Below are 15,035 nucleotides of genomic sequence, written 5' to 3'. Positions count from 1 at the left end.
AATTAAGAATTAAAAAGGATCACATCATTTTGCCGCCCGAGGCAGCTGGAGCATCCCTGGCCGAGGCAGGCTGCCCTCTCCCTGCAGCCCAGCAGAGGGCGCCCCTGGGAGATCTCTCCAGCCTTCCCTTGGTACCTGCAGGGATGGGGTGCTTCTGAGGGTTAAAATGAGAGAGGGCAACTTCCTAGAGAGGCGAGAGAGGAAGTGACGTGAGAGGAGGGTACCATAGAGAGAGAGGAGGAGAGAGAGGACGTGGGAGGACTGCCAAGCATTGAGCTGGGAGAAAACAAAGGGAGCCCACGCTGGAGGTGCCTCTGGGGCCGGAGGGTGAGTTTTGGGGGGCCGGGGGGGCCTGGGAGGAGGGAGGGGGAGGGAGAGGGGGAGGGGAGGAAGAAAGACCCCCCCAGTATCCTGGGCCCCCTCCCCAACTGGAACAGATGGAGCATATTATTATTATTATTATTATTATTATTATTATTATTATTATTATTATTATGTGCATTCATTATTATTCCATAGAACTGGTGTGGCAGCTGCTGTCCTGTCGCTTCATTATTTCTATCGCTGGTGCATTTGCCATTTCGAGGAATTATTGTTCGCTTCCGCCGTTTCTAGTCTATTTCTATTTTATTTTATTTTATTTATTATTCCTCATTATTTCACAGACTATCCTACTCCTTTGCCGTTGGCATTCATTGCTAGTGCATTTGCCATTTCGAGGAATTCGCCTTCGCTGCCGCCCCGTTTCAGTCTATTGCAATTATTTTATGAACCAGGATTATTTTATTATTTCATGGAATCTCGGGGATGCAGAGATGGGAGCGAGAGATTCCTTGCCCTTCAGGGCCAAATAGCTCAAAAGAGCAACAACAACCCCCCCCCCCATTCAGTGCAGGAATCGCAGCTCATCGCAGGAGCCCCAAATATTTGGTACCATAGCCACTCATTTATTTTCAAGACGTTGTGAGTTGCCTGTGTTGCAAAAAGGTCTCCAAGGGTTGATAGCCATAATCGTAAATACATTATGCTGCACAAGGGTGTGTGTGTCAAATAATGCACTAAATATTAACGTTTTCAGAAGGACAACCTGCAGTATATTGCACATACAGCCCCCCCCCCCAACAAACTCCACCCCCCATAACAATCACTGGAAACTTGGGAAGCAGACTAAGTTGAGAAAGAAACCATTTCAGTCTATCAAAGGCTGGGGTGGGGGGAAACAGGGTCCCAGCCTCCCTGCCTTTGCACCCGGAGCCAGGGCTTCGGAAGCATCTGTGTTGCAGCGGGTTGGGCTAGAGGACCTTTGGGGGACCCTGCCAACTCTGCAAGTCTAGGGTTCTGTGGCCTCTGGGGCTTGCAAGAGGCCACTGGTGCAGGGGGAGGGGAGTAGGGGATGTGCCCCCCCTCAAGGAAGCGGGTTGCGTGTGTGCCCAGGTCAGGAGCAACAAGCGACCTGGGCAGTCAAGGGAGACAGCTTGCAGCTCCTGCCTTTGGAATCATAGAACTGTAGAGTATTAGGAGACCCCCAGAGGTCATCCAGCCCAACCCGCTGCGACGCAGGAATCACAGCTAAAGAATCCCAGGCCGATGGCTGTCCAACCTCTGTTTAAAAAGGCAGGAGAGTCTGCCACCTTCTGAGGGAGCCCTCTCCACTTTCAAATGGCTCTTAACGTTGAGTTTGTCGGTTGAGAATCTGTCGGTTTGGGTCCCACCCCCTTCGTCCCCCGGATTCAGCCCCTGATGTCTCCAGGTAGGATGCAGCAGGTCGCAAATGATGCAGAAGACCCTTTCTGCAACCCATAGGAAGAATGGAAGCCGCTTTCTGCCGGCAGACAGTTGGGTCCGTTGAGCCCAGAGCTGTCTGCACTGGCTGGCAGCAACTCTCTGGGTTTGCAGGCGGGGTTCTCTCCCAGCGCTCCCTGGAAATCTGTTTCAGGGACTGGACCTGAGACTTTCTGCATGCCAAGCAGGGCTACAGCCCCTCCCCTGGAGAGCCCCCCACCAGCCGAAAACAGAGGAGACTATTTGGGCAAAGAGATTTGACTTCCTATTAGGCAGCTTCTCAAGTTCTGGAGGGTGTCGGAGAGGAAAGCCAGCCAGTTGAGCAGGAAAGTTGGGTCCCTGCAATTATTACCTTTTTTTCCTGCAACATCTACAGTTTCATTTAACCCCTTTCTCCGTTTGGTGTGAAGCTGGGGAGCTTCTCGACATTGCGACCGGATAGGCAAAGTTTAGCAAGTTCGTTGAATTTTTCTCGGACGATTTATCCTGGATTTGCATGACCTGCTTCGGACTCCAACTCCCATCAGCCAGAACCAGGTTGCGGGAGGCAGAATAAGAACTGTCAGGCGCCCTCTTTGCGGTCCTTCTGCCGGCAGGTGAAGACCTCCTTGTTCCAACCGGCCTTGGGGAACCGACTGCTTTTTCTCTTAATCTCAGGGTTGTGGGTTCGAGCTCCACATGGGGTGAAAGATGGGTTGGACTAGATGACCCTTGGCTTCCTTCCAACTCTACAATCTTGTGATTGGGCTGGTGCCATGCAAATATTATCTGTGTGATTTCAATAGAGTTTATACATGCTTGTTGCTTTACTTCTAACAAAGTTTACTTGCTTTTAAATGCTGCCCCCTCCAATATTTTTAGAGGTTTGCATACATAACCTGCCTTGAGTCTTGTCAGGGAAGAAGGTAGAGTATTGATAATTAATAATAATAATAACAATAGAATTGAATGCTGTGTTACTTTTATTGTGGTTAGCCGCTCTGAGCCCGGATTCGGCAGGGGAGGGTGGGATATAAATAAAATTTATTATTATTATTATTATTATTAAGCAACAAAGTCACATAGCTTATAAAATTATTTAAATAAATATAACCCTCCTAAAAAACAAAACCTCCTCTTCTCCCTTCCGAGCTGCTTATGATGCCTCTTCATTCCTCTTTCCTGACCCCCCCAGATCGGTTATCTGTTAACCTGCGCCAAAGTCTGCTCCCCAAGTTTTGGCTGCTGAGCAAAGTGGGGGAGTCCGGAGCCTCCTTCAGTGACAGGTCAGCTTCGCGCCTCTGCCTGGACCCAGCCCTCAAAGGGACCCAGCATCATGGCGGAAGACATCGTGATTCAGGTGAGGAACTGATGTGGGGGCCTGGCAGCGTCCTGGAGGGGCACCCCCTTGAGTAAACGTAAGAACCTTAGAAGTGGCTACTGGAGTGGCTACTCCTCTGCACACCTTCCAGTTTGTCAACCTCCTTCTTAAATTGTGATGCCCAGAACTGGACACCGTATTCCAGGTGTGGTTTTGATCAAGGCAGAACAGAGCGGCACTATTCCTTCCGTTGATCTGGACACTAGACATCTGTTGATGCAGCCGAGAATAGCATTAGCTTTTTTTGCAGCTGCATCACACTGTTGACTCGTGTTCAGCTTGTGGTCCACCAAGACCCCAAGATCCTTTCCACATGTACTGCTAGTAAGCCAGTTGTCCCCCATCCTGTATTTGTGCATCTGGTTCTTCCTGCCTAAGTGCAGAACTTTACATTTGTCCCGACTGAAATTCATTCTGTTATCTTGTGCCCAGTTCTCCAATCCGTTAATGTCATTTTGAATTCTGATTCTGTCTTCTGTGGCATTAGCCACCTCTACCAGTTTGGTATCATCTGCAAATTTGACGAGCGTCCCCTCAATTCCTTCATCCAAGTCATTTATAAAAATGTTGAACAACAATGGGCCCAGGACAGAACCCTGTGGCACCTCACTTGTCACTTTCCCCCAGGGTGATGAGCAGCCATTAATGAGTGCTCTTTGGGTTCGGTCGGTCAGTCAACCAACAGGATGGCCTAGGCAGGTACAAATTTTATTTGTTTAGCTGTAAGCCATGAAAAAACAACAACCCAGAAAGAACATCACGATTTAGTTCTTCGTTTCCTGCCTGTCAGGGCAAATAAGGAAGCAGAGCAAAGCAAAGCAAGACAAGGTCTCATTGTCAGAAAGAAGCAGAGAAAAAGAAAATCATAATTGTGCATTGGTGGTATCAGGTTGTTATACGTGACCCTTGTTTCATAAGTATTTGCACCTGCAAAGGTTTCAGGACAGACACACTGCTTCGTTTCCAGGCCTTTCTGCTGAAATCCTGAAATTGTCCATGCCACAAATATTCCAGAGGCTGGTATGCAAACAATTTTTGAGTAGACTTACTGAAATTCATGGACCTAACTTAGACTCATGCGAGAGAGTCAAACGGACAAGGAAACCGCTGCTTTTTAATCAATCTGACACGGTTTTGTTACCTGTGCAGCATTGATGGCACGTGGCTTCTGAGAAGACAAGGCGATTTGCGGAACCTCCATTCAAAAACTGAAATGGCTTAAAAGTTAAATGTGATTCAATAGACATTTGGTGCTTCTGGGCCGGGAGGGGGATTAGAATCATAGAATGGTAGAGGTGGGAGGGACCCTCAGCGTCATCTAGTCTGACCCCCTGCAACGCAGGGCTCTCAGCTGGAGCACCTGTGACAGGTGGCCGTGTAGAAACAAAAAAAAACAACAGCAGATGGATTATTTTTGGGCAGATGGATTGTTTTAAGAAATCAGCTGTGTGTGAATCACTGTTTATCGCTGATGCAAACTGCAAATAAAGACAAATCCAATAGGGGAGAAATGGACTTGTAGACTTAGAAGAGACCCTAAGGCTCATCTAGTCATCTAGCCCTCTGAAAGGCAGGAACCAAAGCTAAACTTTGGCACATTTATTTATTTCAGTGGATCTGCTCTGAATAAAGGTTGGCGGAATACCACCCTGGAGTAGTCCTGGTTTTGTTCCAGCAGAGCGTTCTTCCAGCCAAAAACAATGTCCTGAAATCTACAGATGAAGGGCCCTAAAGAAGCCAGACTATCCTCCACCAGCGCCAGGGCCTTTTCAGTGATGGCTCCGACCTGGTGGAACGCTCTGTCCCACGAGACTAGGGCCCTGCAGGACTTGGTCTCCTTCCACATGGCCTGTAAGACAGAGCTATTCCACCTGGCTTTCAATTTGAATTAGCCTGATCCTCTATTCCTTTTCCCCCTTTCCTCTTCTATGAAGAAACCCTTTCGGGACCCCACATTTAAATTATTCCCTGGTCTCCTGCTGCCCCTAGTAGGACCAACTTGGCCAGTTAGTACTGGTGATCACTTGATGTTTACTGACTGGGTTCCCCCTCCCCCAAAATGACCCCTGAATTTTTGAATTTTATTGATATTGATGCTGCATTTTATCTTGTTATTTATGCTGTTTTTAAGTCGCATTTTAATCAATGCTTTATATTTGCTGTTAGCTGCCCTGAGCCCGGTTTTTAAACCGGGAAGGGCGGGGTAGAAATAAAAATTATTTATTATTATTATTTATTATACAAAATTAATTACTACTGCTACTAATAATAATAATGCAACAGTGTTGGAGCACCATGACAGAGCAACTAAGAGAACTGGCTGTTGTGCAGATGGAACCGTAAGAATCCCCACGAAGGCACTGTTATTACTGCATCAATGGTCCTTTGCAGAATACACCTGGGAGATGCCGCCAGTCAGGGTGTGTGGAGAGCAGGGCGATGAAAGTTTACCTGGAACAAATGCAGAAAATACGGCTCTCTCTTTAATCAACGGAACCAGGGGGGAAACGCTTGGAATTAGCTGGCAGGTTTCCTGGCAAGGAGTGGCTTGACCAGGAGCTGCTCTGACCACCTTTGTCTTTGCAGGACATGGTGACGTTTGAGGACGTTGCCGTCTCCTTCTCCCCCGAAGAATGGGAGATGATGGAGGACTGGCAGAGGGAGCTGCACTGGGAGGTGATGATGGAAAACTACAGAATGCTCATCTCTCTGGGTAAATGCCCCTCTTTCCTTTCATGGCGGGTTCCTGGGTCTTCTTATCTGTGGGGCAGAACACGGGGGACATTCTGTATGGGTAATAATAATCTGTTGGAAGCCACTCTGGGCGGCTTCCCACAAACCTAAAAGCATAATAAGACATCAGGCATTTAAAACGTCCCTCCCCCCCATTTTTTTTATTCATTTTATAATACAACTGAACAACACTCACACACAAAAACCAATACAAGCAAATTCTTGTCTTATCCTTATTTTTTATAAACATTGTTAGTTGGGCTTCCCCAAATCCCCCCTATCTGATTTTCATTTTACCTCATCTTTAGCAGTTTACATATATCATAATTTTTAACCATATTTTTATCACACTTTTACCATAAAAATCTTCATATTTTATCCCTTACAAGTAATACTATTTTAAAATACCCTATCTTCTACTTCTAACCCTACAGCCTAAATCCACTTCCAAAGCTATTCTAAGATTTAAATATTAACATATTTTTTCAAATATTCTTTAAACTTCTTCCAATCTTCTTCCACCGTCTTTTCTCTCTGGTCTCGGAGTCTCCCAGTCAGTTTGGCAAGTTCCATATAGTCCATCATCTTCATCTGCCATTCTTCGATAGTTGGTAAATCTTGTTTCTTCCAATTCTTCGCTAGCAATATTCTCGCAGCTGTTGTGGCAGACAGAAAAAAAGTAACATCCTTTTTGGGGATTTCACCCCCCACTATACCAAGTAAAAAGGCTTCTGGTTTCTTAATAAATGTGTTTTTCAACACTTTTTTCAGTTCATTATAAATCCTTTCCCAGAAGCCTTTTACCTTGGGGCACGTCCACCACATATGGTAAAAGGTTCCTTCTTTTTCCTTACATTTACAGCATTTATTATCATGAGCAGGAGTGTTTGGCAGAGTCAAGGCACTTCTGATCTTGGCGGTGTTGGCTTGCTCCAACATGGTGCGTTTCAGACGTCTGGGACTACAAATCCCATCAGCCCCAGCCAGCACAATGGGAATTGTAGTCCAAAAAGAACTGGAGGCTGCTTTGTTTCTATATACGTAGTTAACATATGAGAAAGGCCCCCAGCAACAAATGTGAGGCAGTCGATAATATTTGCTTCTCCAGCTGAGCTGCTTGGGACAATACAGCTTGTGAGGGCTTGTGCTCTTCGCTGAGGCTGCCTTGCAGATCCTGGACTTTAATGGCAGCAAAGATGGTAAGAGGGGGTCTCTGGGATTTTGGCTGAAGCCTGGAGTTAATCCAACGTTAGTCCAACAAGCAGCAGGGTCTCCCTCCCAGTGAAATGTCCCTCCCTTTAGCATCTCCACTTCAGGCTCAGATCTAAGCACTATACATAAAATCAGGAGTCACAGCGGAAGAACCCCTGACACCTGGCCATCCAATGATTCCTTAAAATCTCCTTAAGTCAAGGATTTCTGAGTTTCCATAAATGCCTCCCCCATTGCTGCTCATATACAACATTCCTCTTTGTTAAATAATTTTATATCAGTTTTCAATTATTAAAATCCAATAACAGCCACATTAATTTCCAATGTCAAATTACAATTTGCATCCAAATATATATCAGATATAAAGCCAATTATACAATTTGTGTGACTTCCCGTGTGTTGGGTTTCGGGGTGTAATGCAACAGCCACTCCTAAGTCTTCCGGTACTACTACTACTACTACTACTAATAATAATAATAATAATAATAATTTTATCATTTATACCCTGCCTGTCTGGCTGGGTTGCCCAGTTTGGCCATTTGGGGGCCTGTAGTGGCAATAAGGCCTAGGCTTAAACTCCTTGAAATCTTCCCCAAATTCTCTTCCTGATTAAGGGAGACATGGATCGTGTTTCTCTTTGCTTTCCCGCCTCTTGCCTGCCTCTTCCAGCTCTACAATTCTGTTATTCGAAGCTGCCTGCATTTTTCAGGTCCAACTCTGTTTTGAAAGTGGTTTGTGCTCAAAATTGCTGCCTCTGAGTTTCCGACAGAACTTGCCAACTGGGATGGAGAGGGGGCAAAGTGGAGGAAAGAGGAATTTGATCCAGTATCTGCTTCAGCCACAGCTCCTAGCAGCAGCTTCAGATGAACATAGAATCATAGAATTGTAGAGTTGGAAGGGACTCAAAGGTTATCTAGCCCAGCCCCCTGGAATGCCGGAATCTCAGCTAAATAATAATGATAATAATACTTTTTTTTTATATCCCGCCCTCCCTAGCCAAGACTGGGCTCAGGCCGGCTAACACCAGGTAAAAACAATTGATTAAAATACAACTTAAAAACAAGTACAACATTAAAATGCAGCCTCATTTCAGTAGAAACTCAAATCAAAAACTTTTTTGGGATGAAAACATCAAATTTTGACTAAGGCCAACTATCCAGACTGGTCCTATGTGGGCCAGAAAAAAGCCAAGGAAGTCCCCAAATAGGAGTTCCATCACAGAAGGAAAAAGGAAATAGGGGATCAAGTTGATTCCAAGCCAAAGGCCAGGCGGAACAACTCTGTCTTACAGGCCCTGCGGAAAGAAATCAGCTCCCGCGGGGCCCTGGTCTCATGAGACAGAGCGTTCCACCAGACCGGGGCCAGTGTTGAAAAGGCCCTGGCTCTGGTTGAAGCCAATCTGACTTCCTTAGGGCCCGGGACTACTAGGGCGTTGCTATTTATGGACCTTAAGGTCCTCCGTGGGGCAGACCGGGAGAGGCGGTCCCGTAGGTATGAGGGTCCTAGGCAGATGGCTATCCAACCTCTGCTTAAAAACCTCCAAGGAAGGAGAGTCCACCTCCTTCTAAAGGAGACCTTTCCACTGTTGAACGGCTCTTGCCATCAGAAATTTCTCCCTGATGTTTAGTCGGAATCTCCTTCCAAGAACCGCGGTTTCTTCACCTGCGGTTAGAGACCTGAACATGATGTTCCTAAGATGTGTGCTCTCTGGGCGAGGTGCCCACCTTGCTCTTAAGGTGTGGTCCAAGTCACAGTGATCTTTTGGCAAAGAATCTTTTGGCATTAGCTGACACAACGTGCTCCGCAGCTGCAGTTCTCCCGGGAACGTAACTTGTCGGTGCTGGTTTACTGGGAATATCTCTCGCTTCTTCCTAGCCAGGGGAGGATCCCTTTACGGTGCTCCGCTGAGAGAGAAGCCATGCTTTTGTAACCCCACCTTTTGGCAGAGATGTGGCCGAGCCTTTGCCATTTGGTGAGCCAGACCAGGAATATGGATCACCAGGGCCAGAATTATTGATTGCCATTGATTATATTTCTCACTTTCTTGCACCAAAGTGTCTCAAATCAACTTACATGATTTAAACAGGAATAACAAGAAGTGTTGACACCAACTATAAAAAACAGCAACCAAGCAAGGCCTAAAGTGCTCTGCATATGTGTATGTGTGTGTGTTTATAATATAATATAATAAATATAATATAATATAAAACTATATATTTTTATATATGGAGATATCTATCTGTCATCTATCTATCTACATATTTATATTTATGTATATAAATATAAGAAATACTACATATAGATGTGTGTGTTGGTATTTATTGTGTTTCAACATCACTTGATTGTAAAAACAACAAACGACAACCTCAAAATGCATCATAACGAGAATAAAACAATCTGTCAGTAAAAGCAACACTTAAAAACATTCAAAAGATAAAATCAGGAACAAACTGAAAGCGGATTAAAGACGTAAATTGACGTTCCGCCTGTCTGGACAGGCTCGTCTAAATGAAAAATGTTTTTAGCAGGTGCCAAAGAGAGGGGCTCAAAGGAGCCTGCAGTCAGTAGGCAGGGAGATCCAAAGTGTCGCTGCACCAAAAGACTGATTTCTTCCAAAGGCAGAGCGCGTATTCTGTGGCACCTTGGCAGTGCCAATTCTGCATGTGGGGCAAGGCGATTTTGCAGGCAAGCTGGTCCCAAGGTGTCCAGGGCTTTATGCACTAAGAGTCACACCTTGAACCTGGCCAGGTAGAAGACAACAGCCCCTGTAGCCTGCCTCAAGGAGGAGCGTATCCAGCTACCCTCAGCCTAGCTGAATACAAAATGCTTTTGCCTAAAAGCAGGCAGCAGTGGTGCCAGCCGTGCTTCCCTGGGGAGAGCATTCCACAAGCCGGGAGCCACCCCTAAAAAGCCCCTCTTCTCATATTGCCACCCTTTGCATCTCAGAAACTGGACCCAGAGACGGACCCTTCACATAGGTTTCCCAGACAATCTCATAACAGTAGCGTTTCTGACATCTTCTGTAATTGGAAGTCCAAATCACGGGCTACCTGAGATCTTGCAGTCAGCTTTGAACCCGGGATTACATGCAGAACCCATGATCTCCCGCTTTCTCTCCTTTTAGAAACCCGACTTTTATTGTTTGTTCCATCTCGGAAGAACCCCGGGAGGCTAGGAACGGCAAGACCTTTTTGACGGGGAAAGGTGATGGACTCTCCTTCCTTGGAGTTTGGTTGGCCACCTCTCAGGGATTCCTCAGCTGTGATTCCTGCATTGTGGGGGGTTAGACAACATGACCCCCCAACTCTGCAATTTTAGGGTTCCCATTTCAGAGAGATCTGGGCTTGTTCTGCTGCAAGCTCCCTGTGCCTCTGATAGAATCATAGAATCATAGCGGTGGAAGGGACTATCAAGGATCATCAAGCCCACCCCCTGCAGTGTAGGTAAAGGTAAAGGGAGCCCTGACCATTAGGTCCACTCGTGGCCAACTCTGGGGTTGCGGCGCTCATCTTACTTTACTGGCCGAGGGAGCCGACATACAGCTTCCGGGTCATGTGGCCAGCATAACTAAGCCTCTTCTGGCGAACCAGAGCAGCGCACGGAAACGCCGTTTACCTTCCTGCCAGAGCGGTACCTATTTATCTACTTGCACTTTGATGTGCTTTTGAACTGCTAGGTTGGAAGGAGCTGGGACTCAGCAACGGGAGCTCACCCCGTCGCGGGGATTCGAACCGCCGACCTTCTGATCGGCAAGTCCTAGGTTCTGTGGATTAACTCACAGCACCACCCGCGGCAGTGTAAGAATCACTGCTAAATAATCCCTGATGGCCATTGTCTAAAAACCTCCAAAGAAGCAGAGTCCGATACCTCCTGAGGGAGTCGGTTCCACTGTCAAACAGCTCCTTCCACCAGAAAGTTTGTCCCAATATTTTGCCCAAATCTCCGTTCTCATCAACTGAATCCGTTCTCGTGCTCACCTTCTTGCTATGTGAATCTTTCCATGTCCCAGGAAACGACCTCTACCTCCTTTCCTCGAGCGGAATGTTCTGGAACACGTCGGACGAAGAAAATGTCCCCGCCGAGCCGCAGAGAGGTCCTGCAATGGGGTCTCCGGAGACTTCGCCTCTCCGTATCCTCGAGGGCCAAATGGAGATGGAGGAAGCCTTCGTGCCGGAGCAGCAACCGTTGCCACGGGGCACCAGCCCTGCGCGGAGTCCATATCCCTGCCCGCTGTGTGAGCAGTGCTTCCGGGGCAGGAAGGAACTCGACCGGCACCAGAGGAGCATCCACCTGGGGGACAAACCCCACGGGTGCGAGGAGTGCGGGAAAGCCTTCCGAGACAAAAGCGACCTTCGCGTCCATCAGAGAATCCACACGGGGGAGAAGCCCTTCCCCTGCGAGGTCTGCGGCAAATCCTTCCGGGAGAAGAGCAAGCTCATCGTGCACCAGAGGATCCACACGGGGGAGAAGCGCTGCGTTTGCCAGGAGTGCGGGAAATCCTTCCGGGACAAGCATTACCTTCGGGACCATCAGAGAATCCACGCGGGCGAGAGGCCCTACCACTGCGAGGACTGCGGCAGGAGCTTCCGGACGCGGAGCCATTTCACCCTGCACCAGAGGATCCACACAGGGGTCAAGCCCTACGTCTGCAACGAGTGCGGGAAGACCTTCGTCCAGAAGAGCAACCTCGTCAGCCATCAGAGAATCCACACCGGCGAGAAGCCCTTCCCTTGCGAGGAATGCGGGAAGATGTTCCGGGACCGGAAAACCCTCCGGTACCACCGGAGGATTCACATGGGGGAGAAACCCTACCCGTGCCAGGAGTGCGGGAAGACCTTCCGGGACAAGAGCAGCCTGACGGTCCATCAGAACATCCATTCCGGGGAGAAGCCCTTCATCTGCTGGGAATGTGGGCGGAGCTTCCGGGAGAAGATGTACCTGAAGGATCATCAGAGAATCCACACTGGGGAAAAGCCCTTCTCTTGCCAGGAGTGCGGGAAGACGTTCAGAGCCAAGAGGACCCTCACGTACCACGAGAGGATCCACACGGGGGAGAAGCCCTTCCCCTGCCTGGAGTGCGGCAAGACCTTCCGGGGTAAGAGCAGCCTGACGGTCCACCAGAGGATCCACTCGGGAGAGAAGCCGTTCATGTGCTGGGTCTGCGGGAGGAGCTTCCGGGAAAAGATGTACCTCCGGGAGCACCAGAAAATCCACCTCGAGGAGAAGCCCTACCCCTGCGGGGACTGCGAGAAGAGCTTCGTCCACAAGAACCACCTCATCCGCCACCAGAAATTCCACGTGGCCTTCTCCGTCCAGTGAAGGTGGACGGTGCCCCAAGGACAACGCTAGAGGACCCTCGTACGACGGGGGCCGGCCTTTTTGGCCCAGCAAATGCAACCGCACGGAGGGTTCCCTCGAATTGCCCCCACTCCATGCCAGGACGTTCGGATTCTGTATAAAGCCGGTGGCAGGGAGTAGCGTTAGGAATTAGGAAGAGTCCCGAGACCCGGAGGGGCGATTTTAGCTGCTAAATACCGTGCCCCCTACGAGGCTCCTTCCTCCGTTTCCGCAGCAACCGCTTTGCCTTGGGAAGCGGTTGCATTTATCCTACTGTAGTTGTGTCGAGAGTTTTTGTGTGTGCGGGAGGCGGGGCTGTGCATGGGATTTGCCAAATGAATAGTTAATTGTTGGTTTCATTTCCCCCTTATTGTAAACGGCCTTGTGGGTTTTTGTTGGCTGAAAGAGGGCGTGTAGATTTGGGGCGGGGGGAATAAACCTACATCAAGATGTGTCTGGGAGCCGCAATAAAATCTATACACTTTGCTGTATGAATTGCTCTCATCCCCTTTCCCCTAAATGTACTCGGTGTGACATGAAGAAATCTGTTCTTTCACATGCCCTGAACCTGCTCCAAATAAATTCCGTTGGGCGGCTCCAAGTTCTACTATTACGAGAGAGAAAATGTTTCTCCACCTACGTTCCGTACGCCATGAATAAGTTTATGTGCCTTTTCCCCCAGATATGGGGATAGCAGTCGTGGTGGCCCCCTGATCCTGGTGGACTACAAATCACATCATCCCTGACCATTGGCCGCACTTGCTAGGGCTGATGGGAGTTGTAGTCCCAAGGATCTAGAAGGTACCAGGTTGACAAATGCTGCAAACAGGACCTTTCCCCGGAGGGGAGTTTGCTCCTGGATCATTTGGGCCTTTCTTGCAACTTCCTTTTCCAGCTTAGGAAGTATTATTATTATTATTATTATTATTATTATTATTATTATTAATTAATTTAAACCCCGGGCACCTGGTTGGGTTTCCCCAGCCACTCTGTGTGGCCCCCAACAGGACATTAAAAACACAATAAAAGATCAAACATTAAAAACTTCCCTAAACAGGGCTGCTTTCAGATTTATTGCTAGGCGCCACCCCAATCTCGTGAGTGGTTCTGGATTCCAGGGGTTCCAGGCACTTTTACTTAGGGTCCGGTCTCCTTGGAAGGAGAGTCAGCCGAGACTGTGCTGTCTTGGGGATATGTGGTTTTATTTATACATACACTAGCAGCCGAAATTGTGGAAACCTTTTGGAAAAAGTGTATTTCTGAGGCTTGATGGCTCATAACACCACTTTTGTTTGGAGTAATGCCATAAAATTATCTCTCCCTATTAATACCTTTATTGAAGTTCATTGATATCATAGTAAAGTAAAGGTAAAGGGACCCCTGACCATTAGGTCCAGTCGTGGCCGACTCTGGGGTTGTGGTGCTCATCTCGCTTTACTGGCCGAGGGAGCCGGCGTACAGCTTCTGGGTCATGTGGCCAGCATGACTAAGCCGCTTCTGGCGAACCAGAGCAGCACACGGAAACACCGTTTACCTTCCCACTGGAGCGGTACCTATTTATCTACTTGAACTTTGACGTGCTTTTGAACTGCTAGGTGGGCAGGAGCAGGGACCGAGCAACGGGAGCTCACCCCATTGCGGGGATTCGAACCGCTGACCTTCTGATCGGCAAGTCCTAGGCTCTGTGGTTTAACCCACAGCGCCACCCGCGTCCCTTTTATTGATATCATACACAATATTAAATTTGAACAGTGCCATAGACAGTATATCGCTGTTGTTTTGGTAGATATCTCTTGAACATACCCCATTTTTGAATGAATGATTGTTTTGTGTTAGCCTTTTTGTTAGTTGAGCCATTTCTGCAAATTCTAGAAGTTTGTTTTACCATTCCCTTAAGGTTGGTACTCCCCCACCCCTCCCAATTCAATGCTATTAATAGTCGGGCGGCAGCTGTTGCTTATAAGAAGATTTCTCTTATATTTTTCAGGATATCTCTACCTAGAATTCCAAACAGAAAGGCTTCTGGCTTCTTTATGAATGTTAATTTAAAGATTTTTTTTCATCTCATCATATATGAGAATCCAAAACACTCTGATTTTTCTGCATGTCCACCACATATGGTACAAATCTCCTTCTGTTTCTCTGCACTTCCAGCACTTATTTGAATTATTTGTATACATCTTGGAGAGCTTTGATGGTGTAAGGTACCATCTGAACTGCATTTTCATCATGTTTTCTTTAATGGTGTAGCATGCAGTAAAGTTCATATTAGTTTTCTAGAGAGTTTCCCATTCACTGATCATAATAGTCAGCCCGATGTCCTGCACCCATTTTATCACCTTCACCTTCCCAGTCAAGGAAGAGTCAGTACACCCTGGAAACGATCTTAGTGTTATTATTTAGCAATTTTCTTTCAAATCTAGAGGGCTCCTTGGCAAATCCGTAAAATTATATCTCAATGGAAAGGTAATTTAATAAAGAATGTAATGCAACAAAGTTTGTTCAGTTACCTGTTTTCTATCAAATAGTATTGCATAATAACCAGAAAAAGGGTCTTTAGGGAGCCAATAAACCTCGGAAACACACTTTCCCCCAAAGGTTTCCACAATCT

The 15,035-nt window shown here is 47.4% G+C and overlaps 1 protein-coding gene across 1 annotated transcript; it reads left to right on the top strand.

Moving 5' to 3' along the window:
• The first annotated feature begins 2,944 nt into the window (after nucleotides 1-2,944).
• Nucleotides 2,945-13,037, top strand: LOC309514964 (uncharacterized protein). The gene is made up of 3 exons (XM_082192504.1): nucleotides 2,945-3,121; nucleotides 5,729-5,855; nucleotides 11,097-13,037. The coding sequence occupies exons 1-3, from the start codon at nucleotides 3,098-3,100 to the stop codon at nucleotides 12,404-12,406; spliced, it is 1,461 nt and encodes a 486-aa protein (XP_082048630.1). The 5' UTR covers nucleotides 2,945-3,097; the 3' UTR covers nucleotides 12,407-13,037.
• Nucleotides 13,038-15,035: the final 1,998 nt, after the last annotated feature.

This window comes from Podarcis vaucheri (genome assembly GCF_965113315.1).
Source record: "Podarcis vaucheri genome assembly, chromosome: 12".
Taxonomy (NCBI): Eukaryota; Metazoa; Chordata; class Lepidosauria; order Squamata; family Lacertidae; genus Podarcis; species Podarcis vaucheri.
Note: the sequence above shows the minus strand (reverse complement) of the source record. Positions and strands in the feature narration are given on the sequence as shown.